Raw genomic sequence first — 18,199 nt, 5'->3', positions numbered from 1 at the left:
CAATCTCATTTGGAATTGTTGCCAGAACAACAACAGGGAATAACAGATTTATATGTATGAAGTAGAGACTTCCAGTTTCCAGTCCAACACAGAAATCATTACTAGAGTCCCCATAAGAAAAAAGCTGAACAAACTGAAAATCAGTAACTCTCCTTAGATCCATCAGAGAATTAACATCACAGGGCAAACTGTTGCCCTGAAAACTAGACAGACAGGCAGATGGAGAGAATCATATACATCTAGGAATTACTAGGAGCAGAAGCTTGCAGCTTGAGCCAGTACTGGTCAGAGCAACCGACCGTAAATGATGAACTGCTGGAGGCTCAGTGTGAATGAACTTGAGAGTTAAAAATTCTAGGGGTCCACACAATTTTGTGAGTTTTACCTCCAGGAGCCTTACCAGGTCTTAGGGTGAGATCAGACAAAAATCCCCTCCTGCTTCTGACACATTGAGAAGTATTCCCCATTTCAAAATACTCTCAAATATTCTGTTCTTAACAAAAGCTTGCCCCTCAAAAGAAACTAGTTTTGCCAGAGCCTAACTGGCTGGGGTTTTATAAAAGCCTAACTAACCTGTGGAAATTCTCAACTCCAGCCTGCTCTAAGCCTTTTTGTCTCACCCAAGACTGAGACACACTTAAGAAAGTCACAGCCCAGGACACAGGCTCACTAAAAGAACGAGACCTACACACAGGACTATAGAATGCTTCCCCTCCTCCTACCTTATCTGCACATCAATTAGGATCCTGTGTAACAATAGGGGATTACAGCTGAAAGAGCTGTCTAGGGTCCTTATTGAGAAGGAATCTCTAGGGAAACCCAAAGACAACAAAAGAGACAAAAACAACCACATCAGAGGAAATTTTAGCCTGACATTTACAGCTATAGCAAACAGTAAAAACAGCTTAATTCCTAGCCAGATAAACATAAAACCTCACTTTAAAGGCCCATTTACCCTAGTTCTTATTACCTGACACATCATGTCCAGCTAATCAGAAAAAAATTACAAGCATGTTAAAAGGCAAAAAACACAGTCTGAAGAGATAAAGCAAGCATCAGAACCACACTCAGGGTGAACCACTGGTCACGGGGGGGAAAAAAAAAAAAAAAAAAAAAAACCCCAACACACTCAGATATGGCAGAGATTTTGCAACTGTCAGGCTTAGAATTTAAAATGGCTATGATTAATATGCCAAGGGCTCTGTAACAGAAAAAGTGGACAACAAGCAAAAACAGATGAGTAAATGTAAGCAGAGAGACAAAAACCCAAAGAAAGAATGAAAAGAAAATGTTAGAAATCAACATAGTAACAAAAATGAACAATGCTTTTGATGGGCTCATCAGTAGACTAGACACAGCTGAGGAAAGAACCAATGAGCTTAAAGATATGTTAATAGAAATTTCCCAAACTGAAAAGCTGAGAGAAAAAAGAATGAAAAAAAGAGAAAAGAATATCAAAGAAATGCAGGACAATTACAAAAGGTATAACACATGTGTAATGGTGACACCAGAGAGAGAAAGGAACAGAGAAAAGATTTGAAGTAATAATGGCTGGTAATTTTCTAAAGTTAAGGATGGACACCAAACCACAGATCCAGGAAGCTCAGAGGATACCAAGCAGGATAAATACAAAAAATCTACATCTACACACAACATATTCAAAGTGCAAAAAATTAAGCATAAAAAATACATACGATTTGTGGTCACATATGGTGCCAGCAGGCTGGCATTTCCCCCTTCTCCTTTGGGAATTCCACCCAAAAACAACAAGGAAAGAAATAAAATCCCAAATTCTGAAAAAGTAGGCAACGTCTACAACCTGAGCCACATTATAGCTAGAAGGGGGACATAATCTGTGCAAATTGAAAAAGGGTTAGTGAGAAGTAGGGCATAGCCACTTTGCCTAAGATTACAGAAAGCCTGTGGTGTATATATACAAGGGGTCTTCAAAAAGTTCACAGAACCATTTTTGTTATCTTTTAATTTAATTTTCCACGAACTTTTTGAAGTACCCTCACACCTTTCCAAAGTAAGAAATACATTCTGAAATGTACACCCTAAATCCCTGGTCTGGAACAGTAAGAGCTCCCCTCAACCTACTATAGCTCCAAAGGGGAGAAATGTTAGGGCTAAAAAAGCAATCACACAGACAAGTAATATTTTCAGGAAACAAATCAAAAGTAGAAGTTGCTTGCTATGTTCATTGGGAAAGAAATAAAGGCCAAAATAACCTTGAATCAAAGGAGATAACTCTAGTAGCCTGCAACTTGACCCTAGCTGCTATACCTCAACTCGAACCATTTGTAAAAAGCTTGTTAAGGGAAAACAAACAAAAAATCACTTTGGATAGAGTAAGAAAAAAGTTCTGGACATAATGGAATAAAAAGAACCAGATTTATTCACCTGCTATAAACAACGAGGAAATCAGATAAAGGAGAGGAAATAATGGTTTCAGACACTGTACAGATGGAAAAGGACTATACTCACTGAGAGGGGAAATGAATTAAGCCCTCAAATTGACCCACCTTAATAAAATTCTGATCAAATGGTATCTTTTCTTTGTTTGTTTTTAAGTACAGAAGAATATTACTTAGATTGGGTCCTTGTTAGGAACATACGGATAAAAGCTTATAATGTGGATTTAAGTCCCACCTTACATCTAAGGAACTGACTATGATAGTATCAGTAATTCTAAATAGATGTAAGTATTAACACCTAAGTTAATACTATTTTAAAAATAAGGGTGAAGTATTTTCTTGAAATTTTGAATAGGCTAGTCAATCTAAAATGGCAAAATCAAATATGGCAAAGAGTAAATATTTTATTCTCCAGATTTTGTAGGGGTTAAACAGAAAAAATGTGAAATAATCAGAATTATTCGAATTATAATTTTAATGTCATAAGTATTATTCAAATATAATAAAAAACATCTGGTGTTCTATTGCACAGTAGGGTGACTATGGTTAACAGTTAAGTTTTGTATATTACATAATAGCTAGAAGAGAGGCTTTTGAATATTCTTGGGATAAAAATGATAAATTCATGGTGAGATGAATACATTGACTACCCTAACCTGATCATTATACAGCATATATATGTATCAAAACATCAGACTGTATCCCCAAAATATGTATAATTATAACATGTCAATTAAAGTAAATAAATAAATTAAAAATAGATATAATAGAAAATACCTGTTTTTTCCTAGGTTGATGTTTTTCAGGAGTAACTGGTTGACTCTTTGCAACATATATGCTCTTGCTTGTACTGGCTTGTCTGTGTTTTTTCTTTTTTCCAACTAAAAGTAGAAACAGTCATCAAAAATTGCTTCACATGAAAGAAAAAAATAAATAATTATATTTTTAAAGGTGATTTATCACGAAATTCCTATTTATTATTTAGCTATTCTAATAAAAAAACCTCTACATGTTTAAATATTTCCTTCAAATCTGAAAGCAACATGGTACAGTACAAAGATCACAGTCTTTGAAAATCAGAGAGGGGAATGTTTTAAGTCTTGCTTCTTTCATACGTCTTTAAACAAGTCATCTCTCACCTCCCTAAGGTTGTCTTTTTATCATCTGTTAAAAAAATAAAATTGTATTGTATAGGATTGCTGAAATTTTATTTTATTTATTTATTTTTTTTAAATAACTTTTAAGAAGTAGTTGACACAATATAAGATGTATCATCCTCTTCTCATTCCCTGTCTTATTTATTCATAGTTTAGTAAGACAAGAAATAAATGTATATAACTAAAAAAAAAAGGAGAACCGTAATTACAGTGGTATTGATAACAAGGTCAAGGGTTCAGATCCCTTTACTGGCCAGACACACACATACACACAGACACACACACACACACACACAAATGAAGAAAAAGTATAAGTACTGTAATTACTGAAAGATGATAATTATTTAGATAGAAAACCTAAAATAATCTACAAACAAAATTAAAATGATTTAGCAAGATGGTTGGATATAAGACCAATACAAAATGTAATAGAATTGCTATACATTAGCAGCAATCAGGTAAAATATGAATATTTAATTAAAACAACAGAAAGATACTATTCAGAATAGCAACGAAGATGCTATTAGGAATAACTAACAAAAGTGACACAAGATCTGAATGCAGTAAATTATAAAGATATATGTATATATGTATTTCAAACATGTTAAGAGAAATATACTTTGTTCATGCACAGGAAGAGAATATAATAGCGTCAGTTCTCTCCACAAAATGATCTATTGTTACAATGCAATTTCAAATAGAAATTTCAACAGTGTTCTTTGTATAACTTAACAAGATTATTCATGTTTTAGGAGAGGTAGTCCACCATGGGTCCTGAGTATCCCTGCAGTTCTTGGTGAATGTACAAGGCTTATCTACCTCTTGATGATGTATAGTTTCTATAAGATCAGCAACTAAGTAGGCCAAAGAAACCACAGCATGACCACCATGGAAATGCTTTCTCTTGGGGAGGGTACTGGCTTGTTCGCTATGTTTTGTGGCTCACTCAAAAAGAGCTAGGCCCTTGACTGAGTTCCTCTGCTGAACCTACTGTCTTCATAGCATCCATCTGGGTCCACTGCATTGCCCAGTAGAATTCGGAGTAGGGGAACTAGCACAACTATACGATGCCATGCTGTTTACTATGCTTTTTTAAGTTTTGTTGTCTAACTCTGGCACCTATGGAGTAGATTTACTGCTTATAATCCTCTCTGGTTAGGTTTTTCCCCTGGCAATACGGAAGACCAAAATATCAAGAATAGTCAAGATACTCCTGAAAAGCAAAAAGACTGTCCCACCACATACTGAGTTATGAAACTATAATAATTGAGACAATATGGTATTGCTGCAGAAGTAGACCAAGAGACCTAAACGTACATGGAAACTTGACATATGTATTGGTTGGGCTCCAGTCAGGGAAAATGGAAACTACACTAGCTACAAGCAGATTTTAATATTGGTAGAATTGTTTAAAGAGGTGCTAGAGGACTAAAAAAGCAAAAAGGAAATAATAAATTAACACAGATAAATATATATTAATAGATTCGTAATTATATTTAAAGATTCCAACACTTCTCTCTCAGTAATTGGTTGAGCAAGCAGGCAGGAAATGAGTAAGGATACAAGACACCTGAACAGTACTATTAACAACTTGACCTGACATTTAAAAACACTCCATTTGACAACAGCAGAGTTCACATTCTTAAATGCACACCTAGACCATAAAATAAACCTTAAAAAAAAAAAAAAATTCTGCAAAGTATATTCTCGAACCGAAACAGAATTAAACTGGAAATCAATAACAGAAAGATATCTGGAATACCGCTGAATATTGGAAAATTAAACATACAACTTCAAAATTTGGCCAATGGAAAAGTCTCAAGGACAATGAAAACATTCTATTTTTTTTTTTTTTTGGGTGGCTGGCTGGTATGGGATCCAAACCCTTGACCTTGGTGTTACACCACCATGGTAACATGTTCTGAACAACTGAGCAAACCAGTCAGCCCTCGAAAACGTATTTCCAAAAAAATAAAAATCCAACCTAACAAAATTTGTGGGATATAACTAAAGCACTAACTAAAGAGGGATTCATAGGATTAAATGCATATATTAGAAAAATCTAAGCATCTAAGAAGAAAATAACTCACAAAAGGAGAAAAAGTCAGGTTAATGTCAGATTTCTCCACAGCAGCATTCAAAAATCAGAAAATGGTGCAATGTTTACAAAGTGGGAGGAAAAAAGTATTTCCAAAGAATATTATATTTAGTCAAATTTCCTTTTAAGTAAAAAGAACAGACATCTTAGGCATGCAAAAATTTAGAAATTATAGTTGCTATAAGGTCCTTTTAAAAAATCCAGCCAAAACAAGAAATAAATAAAAATGAAGAGCTAAGAAATGAGGAAATCCTGCTGAAAGGACTAGTGATGAGCAATAAGCCAATTTAAATAAAGATTAAACCACTATGGGAATATGGCTAGAAAACATTGCTATAAACCTTGATTTATAGAATATAAATTTATAAAATATAACTAAGAAAAATTGGGGATTGGTGGGAAAGATTTTTGCCTAAATCATTCAGTCTAAAGTTTAAATTTAAACAGGCATACCTCCTTTCGTTGCACTTCATTACGGAGTGCTTCGCAGATACTGCGTTGTAGTTTTTTTTTTTTTTTAATAAATTGATGGTTTGTCACAACCCTGCATCAAGCAAGTCTATTGATGCCATTTTTCCTTTTTTTGGGGCAGTGGCTGGTAGAGATCAAACCCCAGGCCTTGGTGTCATCAGTATCACACTCTAACCAACTGGGCTAAATGGCCAGCACCTGGAACACCATTTTTCTAACGGCATGTGCTCACTTTGTGTCTCTGTGTCACACTGTGGTCATTCTCACAATATTTCAAACACTTTCATTATTTGACCTGTTACAATGATCTGTGATCTTTAATGTGACTATTGTAATTGCTTTGGGGAGCCATGAACCATGCCCATAGAAGATGGCAAACTTAATAAGTTTTATGTGTGTTCTGACTGTTCCACTGACTGGCCATTAACCTGTCTCCCTCCTTCTCCTTGAGCCTCCCTGTTCCCTGAAATATAACAATATTAGAATCATTAAAACTAGGCTAATTAATAGTCCTACAATGGCTCCTGGGTGTTTAACTGAAAGGAAGAGTCAGATGTCACTTTAAATGAAAAGTCAGAAAAGATTAAGCTTAGTGAGGAAGGCATGTCTAATGCCAAGACAGGCTGAAAACTGGCCTTTTGCACAAAACAGTTAGCCATGTTGTGAATACAAATGAAAAGTTCTTGAAGAAAATTAAAACTGCTACTCTAGTGAACACAAAAATAAGTAAGCAAAACACCCTTATTGCTGATATGGAGAAAGTTTTAGTGGTTTGTATAGAAGACCAAACCAGCTACAACATCCCCATAAGCCAAAGCCTACTCTAGAATCTTTTCAAATCTATGAAGGCTGAGGGAGGTGAGGAAGCTGTAGAAGTCTGAAGCTAGCAGAGGCTGGTTCAGTTTCCATAGCATAAAAGTGCAAGGTGAAGCAACAAGTGCTGATGTAGAAGTTGCAGCAAATTAATTTAGAAGATCTAGCTAAGATAATGAAAGCAGCTACACTAAACAAGGGATTTTCAATGTATATAAAAGTCTTCTATTGGAAGAAAATGCCATTTGGGACTTTCATAGCTAGAGAAAAGTCAACGCCTGGCTTCAGAGCCTCAAAGGAGAGTCTGATTGTCTTGATAGGGGCTAGCACAACTGGTGACTTAAGTTGAAGCCAATGCTCATTTACCATTCTGAAAATCCTAGGGCCCTTAATAATTATGCTAAATCTATTCTGCCTATGCTCTAGAAATGGAACAACAAAGCCTGGATGACAGCACATCTGTTTACAGCACAGCTTACTGAATATTTGAAGCCCATTGTTGAGACCTACTGCTCAGAAGAGTCCTTTCAAAATATTACATAGCCCATTGACCTGGTCACCCAAGACCTCTGATGGAGATGTACAAGCAGATTAATGTTGTTTTCATGCCTGCTAATACAACATCCATTTTGTAGCCCATGTATCGAGGAGTCATTTCAACTTTCACATCATATTATTTAAGAAATATATTTCGTAAGGCTACATGTGCCATAAATAGTAATTCTTCTGATGAATGTGGGCAGAGAAAACTGACAATCTTCTGGAAAAATTCACTATTCTAGATGCCATTAAAAATATTTGTATACCGAGTTCAAGGGTTTGGATCCCCATGCTGGCCAGCTGCCAATTATAAAAAACAAAACAAAACAAAACAAATTCGTCATTGATGGGAGGAAGTCAAAATATCAGCACTAACAGGAGTTTGGAAGAAGCTGATTCCAACCCTCATGGACGACCTGTAGGGGTTCAAGACTTCAGTGGAAGAAGTAACTGCCGACGTGGTAGAAACAGCAAGAGAACTAGAACTGGAGCCTAAAGATGATACTAAATTGCTGCAAACTGATGTTTCTCATGGATAAGCAAGGTAAGTGGTTTCTTGAGATAGAATCTACTCCTGGTGAAGATGCTGTGAACACTGTTGAAATGACAACAAAGGATTTAGAACATTACATAAACTTAGTTGATAAAGCAGTGGCAGGGTTTGAGGACTGGCTCTCTTCAATTCTGAAAGAAGTTTAACAGTTGGTAATATGCTATCAAACAGCATGGGATGCTACAAAGAATTCTTTCATACAAGGAAGAGTCCATCGATGTGGCTAACATCATTGTTGTCCCAATTTTTTTTTTTCAAAAGATGACTGGTGAAGGGATCTTAACCCTTCACTTGGTGTCATCAGCACCATGCTCACCCAGTGAGCTAACCAGTCATCCCTACATGGGATCCGAACCCATGGCCTTGGTGTTACCAGCACCATATTCTCCCGAGTGAGCCACAGGTGGGCCCACTGTTATCCTATTTTAAGAAATTGACACAGCCACCCCAACCTTTAGCAACCATCACCCTAACTGATCAGCAGCCATCAACATCAAAGCGAGACTTTCCACCAGCAAAAATATTATAACTTGCCGAAGGCTTAGGTGATCATTAGCATCTTTTAGCAATGAAGATTTTTAAATTAAAGCATTTACAGTGTTTTTTAGACAAAAGGCTGTTATTGCATGCTTAATGCACTACAGTATAGTATAAACATAACTTTTATATGCGCTGGAAAACAAAAGAATTCGTGCAGTGGTCTAGAACCAAGCCTGCAATATATCTGAGGTATGACTGTACATTTCAGTGAATACTGGTAAGTTTGTCTGCATAGACGGAATTTAGATGATTTGTTTCTTTCAACTTTGCTGAATTACTGGATTTTCTTCCCTTAGCACATGTCAATTTTATAAAACAAAAATTCATTTTGGGAAAAAAAAAAAGGCTTAGTACAAAGCTAATATCCTCTAATTATAATGACAGGATACCTGGGAATCATTTAAGTAAACTGGAATTTTTAAAAAATGTAAACTTGCTGTGGTTTGAATGTTCCCCCAAGCTCCTGTTAGAACTTAAACCCCAATATGGTGGAGGAAAGCGGGGCTTTAAGAGGTGGCCAGAACGTGAGGACTAAGCCCGTGTGAATGGATTGGTCCACTCAAAGAGTAATGGGTTGATGGTTTAATGGGTTGTCATGGGTGTGGTTTTGATGGCTTTATAAGGAGAGCAAGTGAGAAGGTTAACTTTCTTGCCTATGCCATTCTTGTCACAGGACCCTGTAGAGTTCCCATCCAGAAGAAGACCCTCACCAGATGTGCTCCCTGGACTATGGACTTCCCAGCTTCCCAAACTGAAAAAAATAAATTTCATTTCTTTACAAATTATCCAGTTTCATATAATGTTATAAGAGACAGAAAATGTACTAAGACAACATATTACTAACATCTAACTGAAAATCAAGAAATGTGCTAAAAACTCACAAGACATTACAGGCACAATAGCCACAGTCACTGTCAAGCCACTCAGCAATGAAGTTATAGTCTTCATCACAGTTTAACTACTGAGAAATGACGTAGGATGTAAACAAGTCTGTTTCCTTTTCTTTGAATTTTGTACTATGTAATTAAAAGTCCAGTAAAATGCTCACATTATTCTAGTTTAGAATTATGATTCCTAGCCATCTTGTAGCAATAAAAGCAGAAAACCAATTTTGGGAACTCCACCAACATTAGAAAAGTTAACTTCACTGAGCTTCAGTTTTCTCACCTTTAAAATACGGATGATAATATCTATGAATGTAAATGTTTTAGAGCTGTATTTACAAACATTAGCTGATAGTGGCCACGTCATCAACTGTCAGTTATGAATAAATTTATTCAATAATGTTTACTGCAGGCCTACTATGTGCCTGGCATTTAAGCTGGTACTTTATAAGTATAGAGCAATAAACCTAATTTCATGATATCTATTATTTTATCCCAGTCAGTAAGTACTCAGGTTTGTATTTATAAGGTTTAAAAATCCCTGTATTAGTACAGTACCCAGAATATGATGTGTGATCAATAAACATTTGTTAAATGAATATATACCAAGAAGATACTTATAATCAAATTATATTTGAAAATATGGTCAGCCCTCTGTATCAGTGGGTTCTGTATCCATGATGGATTTGACCAGCTGTGGACAGAAAATATTTGGGGAAAAAAAATTGCATCTGTACTGAACATGTACAGACTTTTCTTGTCATGTATTCCCTAAACAATATAGTATAACAGGTATGAGGGGGCTTCTAAAAGTTCATGGAAATATTCATATTATCTTTTAATTCTATTTTCATGAACTTTCTGAAGTACCCTTGTATTTACATAGTGTTTACGTTGTACTAGGTATTATAAGTAACCTAGAGATGATTTAAAGTATATGGGAGGGGGCTGGCTGGTTAGCTCAGTCAATAAGAGTGCAGTGTCATAACACCAAGGTCAAGGATTTGGATCCCCATACCAGCCAGCTGCCAAATAAATAAATAAATATATAAAATAAATAAATAAATATATAAAATAAATAAATAAATAAATAAATAAATAAATAAATAAAGTATATGGGAGAATGTGTGTAGGTTATATGCAAATATGCCATTTTATATCAGGGACTTGAGCATGCATTGACTTTGGCATCCACAGGAGGTCCTAGAACCAATTCCCCACAGACACCAATGGATAGCTGTAATTTTGGACTTTTTTAAAAAAGATTTTTTTTTGGGGGGGGGGGGGGTGGATACTGTTTTTTAAATCTGGCAATGCCTTCTATAAAATAATAAATTTTAAAATAAAGAGGGTATATAGAGTCTATATATAGTCAATCTTCATTATTTACAGGTTCTATTTGTGAATTTACCTACCCGCTAAAATTTGTCTAACTCCTAAATCAATACTCACAGCACTTTCAGGGTCATTGGTGGATATGTGCAAAGTTGTGAAAAATTTTGAGTTGCTAGATGCACACATCCACAGCTGAGGTCAAACAAGGTGGCACTATGTCTTCTTATTTCAGCTCTCGTACTATAAACAGGTATCTTCCTTATGGTTTAGTGACATTTTTTTTTTGCAGTTTTGTACTTTTTGTTGATGATTTCACTATTTAAAATGGTCCCCAAGTGCAGCACTGAAGAGATGTCTAATGTTCCTAAGTACATGAAGGACGTGATGTGCTTTACTGAGAAGAAAATAGGTGTTACATAAGCTTCATTCAGGCATGAGTTATAGTGCTGTGGGCAGTGACTCAATGTTGAGTAGACAATATATATTAAAGTGTTCTTAAACAGAAACACACATAAAACAAGGTTATATATTGATTGGTAGCTAAAAATGTTGTGACCAGAGGCTTGCGGGAACCTAATCCTGTATTTCCCCTAGGAGTAAGATTCAGTATTCTCTAATTTAATGCTCCCAGGGACTTATTATATGAAGTTGCTAAATATAGTTAAGGTAGAAGAGCAGTGTACTGTCATAGCAAAACTCTAAGCTAATAGCTAGCTTTCTAAATTAAATTAATCAATTAATACTATGAAGTCAAGTCATTTAACCTCTTTGTGCTTCAGTTTTCTGAAGTGTGCATTTTTGTGTTGTACTGGTAAGGTCAATGGTTGGGTCACATCAACTCTCCACTTCTAAAATAATAGTAACATCACTTACTTTGAAGAGTTCCCACTCCTTTTTTATTAAGATCTTGTTGCTGGCTTCCATGTTTCAACTTAGATAAGAGGTTCCTGTGAGACCTAAATAAAACATGAAAGCTTTTGATTAGTTCCAGAAACACTATAGTAAAGCTATGGAAAAAAAGGTAGATGATTTGTCTAAATCTCTGTTCTAGGATCTTCTACTTTGACCTGCTTCCTTTGGTGCTCTCCTTGCTTAGTGCCCCATCTTAATCTTTGGCCTCTTAAGATTTCTGTTGTCAGACATCTCTCTCTTCCATTTCTCATTTCCTCTATCACATCTACTCAGAAATCAAGATTCTTCTGACCTTCCAACTTGATAGATCAAGAAAAAAAATTGTTATATTAATTTTCATTCTCTCTAATGGCTTCTAAGTTTATTTTCTAAAAAAGAAATTCCAGAATTCCTTCATTTAATGGCAGATATCATTTGATTATCTTTATAGCTTCCAAAAAGAGCTTTTTTGAAAGGTAATGCTGGAAATATAAAGTGTGGAGTAATTTTTTAAAAACTGAAAAGTTGGTATTATTCCAATTTTATAAACGAGTAAACTAAGACTCAAAAAGCACTTCACCCACGCTTAAGCAGCTGTATTATCTCCACCTAAAATGTAGGTTCTTTTAGCTGTACAGTCATGTGTCACTTAATGATATGGATACGTTCTTAGAAATGTGTAGATGGGCAGTTTTGTTGTGTGAACACCACAGAGTGTACTTACACACACCTAGATGGTATAACCTACTACACGCCTAGGCTATGATACAGCCTACTTCTACTATATAAGGCATGTGTTGCATTATGATGTTACATCACTAGGCGACAGGAATTTTTCAGCTCCATTACAATCATATAGGACCACCTACACATATGAGCGTCATTGACTGAAATGTCATTATATGGTGCATGACTGCATTTTAATTTTTTGGCAGCTGGCCAGTATACGGTGTATTTTTATCCCTATAAATACTCTATGTAACTGGCTAAATCCTTCTTCTCTATCCCTTCCACCAAAAACTTTTTATTATACTCTCTGGAATGACATTTTAATCCTCTTGACCAGTTCCTCCACCTCTTTGCCTTGTCTAAAATCTAGCTCTTTCCTGGGAACAATGTTTCTTTGTGGCTTTCTCAAGTACAGATTGGCTTAAACTTTCACCCTCCATAAACTACAGAGGTGGGTATTCATAGTTTTCAATTTCTAATGAATGCCACTTTCAGGATCCTGCTTCCATAGAAACTTCAGACCTTGAAGATTCATGCCACTTAGGTACATCACCTATCATTCTTCATAGCTATTCACTATTCTCCCAAGCTCTTCCCATCAGTCACAGGTCTTTCCCTATACTTAAGAGATGTATTATGAATTGTCTCAGTGTTCTCATGGACTATCTGTATAATACCCTGGCCTCTCAATTCCTCATCTCCAATGAAGGGACACCAAGTCAGCCACCCCCTCCCTCGGTTCCACTGGGCATCCCAACTGCCCTATCTCTGAAATCATTCATGCAGACTTTCTGCTCTCTGTATATTTGTATTGTCTGTCATAGCATTTCTAGTAGATCAAATACAGTTTTTCAAGTAATTTCATAAAACTGGAATTTGGGACATTATCAGAAATGTAACCCCCACCCCCTTCCTACCCCAGCTTCATATCTTTGTTTCTATGATGGAGTAAGAGTTCACTAAACACCTGCTTTAAGCTGGAGTACTCTCTAATATGTATTCCAATAATAGCCTTGTAGAAACAATGTGAAACCCAGGATCCCAGAAACAGATCTCTACTGTTTGGAATTTTTAGAAAAGTCAGAGTCTTGAATATCTGTTGAGGTAAGCAAGACCCTTAGATAGTCTTTATTTATTTCATTTTCTTAAAAGATGACCGGTAAGGGGCTCTTAACCCTTGACTTGGTGTTGTCAGCACCACACTCTCCCAAGTGAGCTAACCGGCCATCCCTATATAGGGATCCGAACCCATGGCCTTGGTGTTATCAGCACCACACTCTCCCGAGTGAGCCATGGGCCGGCCCTAGATATTCTTTAAATCATACCATTTACATGAGTTATTATAACATATTTAGGTCTGCATGAATTGTTTCAGTCAAAGATTTGAAAGACAGAGAAGAAAAATGTCAATTTACTTCACCTCAATAAGGATACTCTATCCCGCGAGGATTCAGTTACCGCAGACTGTTTGTCACTAACACTTTAAAAGAAGAAAAAATTAATAAGAATGTAAACAAAAGAAATTTTTCATAAGGATAGTATTTTCTACATATTCAAATCACATTTCCATTTATAAAAAATATCTTTGGAAAGAGAACCTGGTAACGTTGGGACACATAAGGTCCATTACAACATGGCTCATTTTTCCCAAGATGTGCTTATAGAATACATTAAATCAAGCTTCCCCAAATATAAGGTAAGCGTAGGTAATGCTGCATACCTTCACTCCTTCAAAAACTCTTTCACGGCTCTTTTTTTTGCACAAATTCAGATTTTTTGGTTTTTTTTTAAACAGCTTTATTGAGGTACAACCGATACACAAAAAAACACTGCACATGTATACAATTTGATGACTTCAATTTTAATTTCTTGTTCTTCCCACCAGTCTCCAATTGAACTTTTCAAGAAATTCCCCTTTGCTGTAGTTAAAATAGCTTCCACAAACACAGGATGACCATTTACACTTCCATGCCTTCACTGGTACTAGTCCTCTCTCCTGAAGTAACATGTCCTCTTCCACCTGTTAAAATCTTAACCATCCTCTTCAAGGCCCTGTTCAGTGCTAATACTTTTCATGAAGCTGTACATCTCAACTTTAGCATTTAAGTCCATCTATAGACTTTAGCAACAAATTATGTAATGTCAGCTACTATTTGTTTCATGTGTACGATTCTTGCTGCCTCAAATAGTTTACAGTTGGCCCTCTATATCTGCAGGTTCCACATCCACAGTTTTGACTAACCGTGGATTCATTCTATTGGGGAAAAAAAAGATGGTTGCATCTGTACTAAACATGTACAGACTTTTTTTCCCCTTATTATTCCCTAAACAATACAGTATATCAACTGTTTACATAGCATTTACATTGTATTGGGTATTATGGGTAATCTAGAGATGATTTAAGGTACACGGGATGACATGTGTAGGTTATATGCAAATACTACACTCATCATTTTGTATTAGACACTTAAGCATTGTTGGATTTTGGTATCAGTAGGGGTCCTAGAACCAATCTTCTCTGGATATCGAGGGAAGACTATATAAACTCTACCAGAGCAAAATATTTATTTCTCTAGTTTTGACAAAATGAGGGTCTCATTTCAATTTGTCTAATATTTGTCTGAACTCACAATCACAATTCTGATTCTATGATGGCTTCACCTGCATTCTACTGATTACTGTCCCGAAGCTGGTGATTTGATGCTTTTTTTGCCCTGGTTCTGCTTCCAGGATGATTTTGATATTTGCTTGATTCTTATCTTTACCCTGTCTCAAGTTTTGAGTTTGCTTTCTGTGACTAATGCATTACAAGTTCTAATGTATGCCTGGTAATGGACTACATATCAAGATACCATGCTAATTAAGATGTGTCAAAGCTAATTAAAAACTTTCAAAGAATTTTCAATCTAGTGATAGATATAGACAGGAAAATAGATCAATTATTATCCAAGATAAGTCCTTTTTCAGAGGTATGACTTATTGCTCTGGGAGCACAGAAGTGACAACTCTGATGAGAGAGCTGGGCAAGACTTCACAAAGGAGATCTTTGAGGTAGACTTTGAATGGCAAAGAAGAGCTTGCCTTTGAAGAGAATAAAAGAATGGGAATTCAAAATAGAATCCTTCTAGCTGACTGGTTACTGAGATGGTTAGAACACGGTGCTGATAACACCAAGGTCTGGGGTCCTATACCTGTACTGGCCAGCTTAAAAAAATAAAAAAAGGAACTAAGCAGGGTAAAGGCATGAAAACTTGTAATATTTTAAGATCATGGAGAAATTCTGTGTTACTAGAAAGTACCATTATGTGGGCAGGTAAAGGTTAATGATTAAGAATGATACTGTACATGCAAAAAATAGGACAGGGCTATGTAACGCTTTGTAAGCCATGCCAATAAATTATGACTCTTCTAGTAGGAAACAGGGGCCAAATGAGCTTTCTTAAGCTGTGAAGTGATCTAAACAGATTTATTTTTGTGGAAGTTAACCCTGAAAATTGTGCCAAGGATGGATTTGTGTGGTACAAAGCTGTGTAATAATCTAGTATATAAGTGATAAGAATGGACTAGAGAAGCATTCCTGAGATGAGTTTCTTAATACTTGGAGAGACAAGTGGGTGTGTGAGGTCAAAGAGGAGAGTCAGGGTGCAGAAAGGCAGATGAGAACATGAAGAGTTCTGTTTTACACACTGATTGCACTGTGTCTAGGAGAACAACTGAGATAAGTGTGTGATACGATATTAGGAGAGTACATAGGAAATATACTCATTATCTGTCCAAGAACCATGGTATAAGTTTTTATTTTATAGCAGTATCACACTGGGCAGGAAGGCTTGGCCACAAAATGTACTGTGTCTTAGTATCTTTAAACTTTGATTTTCTAAACAAAATGAAATAATAGAGCCAATAAAAACGAAATCTCTATTTCTCAAAAATGGGTCTAAAAAAAAATAAGTCAATGAGAAATAAGACTTCAGTATAGCCTTTGGTGAGATGAACCAGTGAGGAGCAGCAAGTCATCCTCTGTTAGGAAGGACCACTATAAGAAGACTAAGCCTCAGTCCTGAGGTGTGACCAATGCAGTAATCTAACTTGGACCCTGATCACCACCTCTACATAAGTAGTTAAGATGGGGTTCTTGCAGCATTCAAGTCAAGGTTCCAAGAAGAAACAGTAATTTTACATCAGTTGCAAAATATATCCATATGGAGACCACAGGGATTTGACAATCTGGCCTTGGGTTAAGGGTGGAAGAATAGAGGGAATAAACCATGGGTTCAACAGAAAAGATCTCTGTAATGATAGTTGTATCTTCCTCAACAGTTTCTAAAGCAAAAGATTAAAAAATCACCCTTGAAAATCCCTAAAGAAAATATAATTTTGGAGACTGAAATAGTGTCCCTCAATATGTAGGACTAACACAACCTGCTTCCCTCCAGCATTAGAGCAAACCATTATTTCTTCAGTTGAGCACCAGATAAAATTGTTAGCTCACCCTTAGAGAAGATATATGAACGATAATATCTTAAAATAGAACAACTCTTAGTACAGTGAGACATAATGAACCTATAATGAAGGCACGTGGGATCTGAGAACAATTAAGGGGCACAGACAATTCAGGTTCCCAACCTCAATCTCATTCCTGAGTACACCCCCACTGAGAACGGTAAATGAAATTACCCACATTATTTAAACTGTAATATTTTCTCCCTCTGTTTGCTTAACCTGTATAATTTGTCTGGGTCATGAAATAACTGCTGTACTCCAAACATCCAAATGTTAATCATCAATAAGCTACTCATCAATACCTGCAACTCAATAATTATTTTAAATAATAATGGCTCACTAGCATTACTTTTACATAAAGACAGAACATTCATAAGACAAAAAACATATTAATTAATGAGTTTACAAACCTTTTTCCTATATCCAAATTAGCTTCAGTTTCCATTTCAATATCATTACTGTTAGGTTTATCTTGAGAAGTTATTGTTCTTGCTCTTTTACTTTCTACTACTTTTGCTGCTGCCTTAAAAAAGAGTGTATATAAAGGGCAGAGGAGAGGAAGAAATGTATTAAGTCATTTTAAACAATTAGTATTAAATTAAGCTTTCCAATTCTTTGATAGTCATAGCCAAAATGTCTGTTCATAGGCCAATAAAGGGCACTGTGTTGTTATTTTCACCAGTAATTATGACAGTGCCAGCAGCTACTTTAGCTACCTGTTTGGTTTATAGGCATTATGGAGGGGGTCTTTCCTTGTAAATATATTTGATAGACATAATGCTCTCTGGACAATTTTAAGTTAAAAAAAAAATCAATAAAAATTCCAGATATTTTGAAATAAAACTACTTAAAATCAATCAAGATACTCCACTATAATAATATATTAACTTAAAACTTTTTGAGGCCAAGATAGGAAATGTTATTAAAAAAATTTTTAAAGGCCCTTCTTTAATCCAATTTTACTTTTCCCCCAAATTAGAAATGTCCTTAATATTTACTTAATTAAAAGTAAATATATGGGCCGACCCTGTGGCTCACTCCGGAGAGTGCGGCGCTGGGAGTGCAGCGGCGCTCTCACCCCGGGTTCAGATCCTACATAGGGATGGCCGGTGCGCGGTGCGGTCGACACCAAGCCAAGGGTTGCAATCCCCTTACCAGTCACGAAAAAGAAAAAAAAAAAAAGTAAATATATGCTTTCTCTTATTTTTCTTTTTTTTTTTTTTGTCTTTTTGTCTTTTTTCCGTGTCCGGCAACGGATCGCAACCCTC

The 18,199-nt window shown here is 35.9% G+C and overlaps 1 protein-coding gene across 2 annotated transcripts in view; it reads right to left on the bottom strand.

Annotated features, from left to right (window-relative positions):
- TERF1 (telomeric repeat binding factor (NIMA-interacting) 1) overlaps positions 1 to 18,199 on the bottom strand; it is a 36,337-nt gene that overhangs the window by 4,159 nt on the left and 13,979 nt on the right. Inside the window, exons 6-10 of one of the 2 annotated variants that reach the window (XM_008568480.1) lie at positions 17,342 to 17,454; positions 13,849 to 13,908; positions 11,682 to 11,764; positions 3,195 to 3,298; positions 971 to 988 (exon numbers count right to left, since the gene is read on the bottom strand). In XM_008568480.1, the coding sequence (XP_008566702.1) occupies positions 971 to 988; positions 3,195 to 3,298; positions 11,682 to 11,764; positions 13,849 to 13,908; positions 17,342 to 17,454 (378 nt within the window). The remainder of the gene's footprint in view (positions 1 to 970; positions 989 to 3,194; positions 3,299 to 11,681; positions 11,765 to 13,848; positions 13,909 to 17,341; positions 17,455 to 18,199) is intronic. The other variant, XM_008568481.1, reaches the window with a different exon arrangement.

The sequence above is a fragment of the Galeopterus variegatus genome, unplaced genomic scaffold (assembly GCF_000696425.1).
Source record: "Galeopterus variegatus unplaced genomic scaffold, G_variegatus-3.0.2 Scaffold414, whole genome shotgun sequence".
Classification (NCBI taxonomy): domain Eukaryota; kingdom Metazoa; phylum Chordata; class Mammalia; order Dermoptera; family Cynocephalidae; genus Galeopterus; species Galeopterus variegatus.
This window is presented reverse-complemented; position numbering and strand designations above follow the sequence as displayed.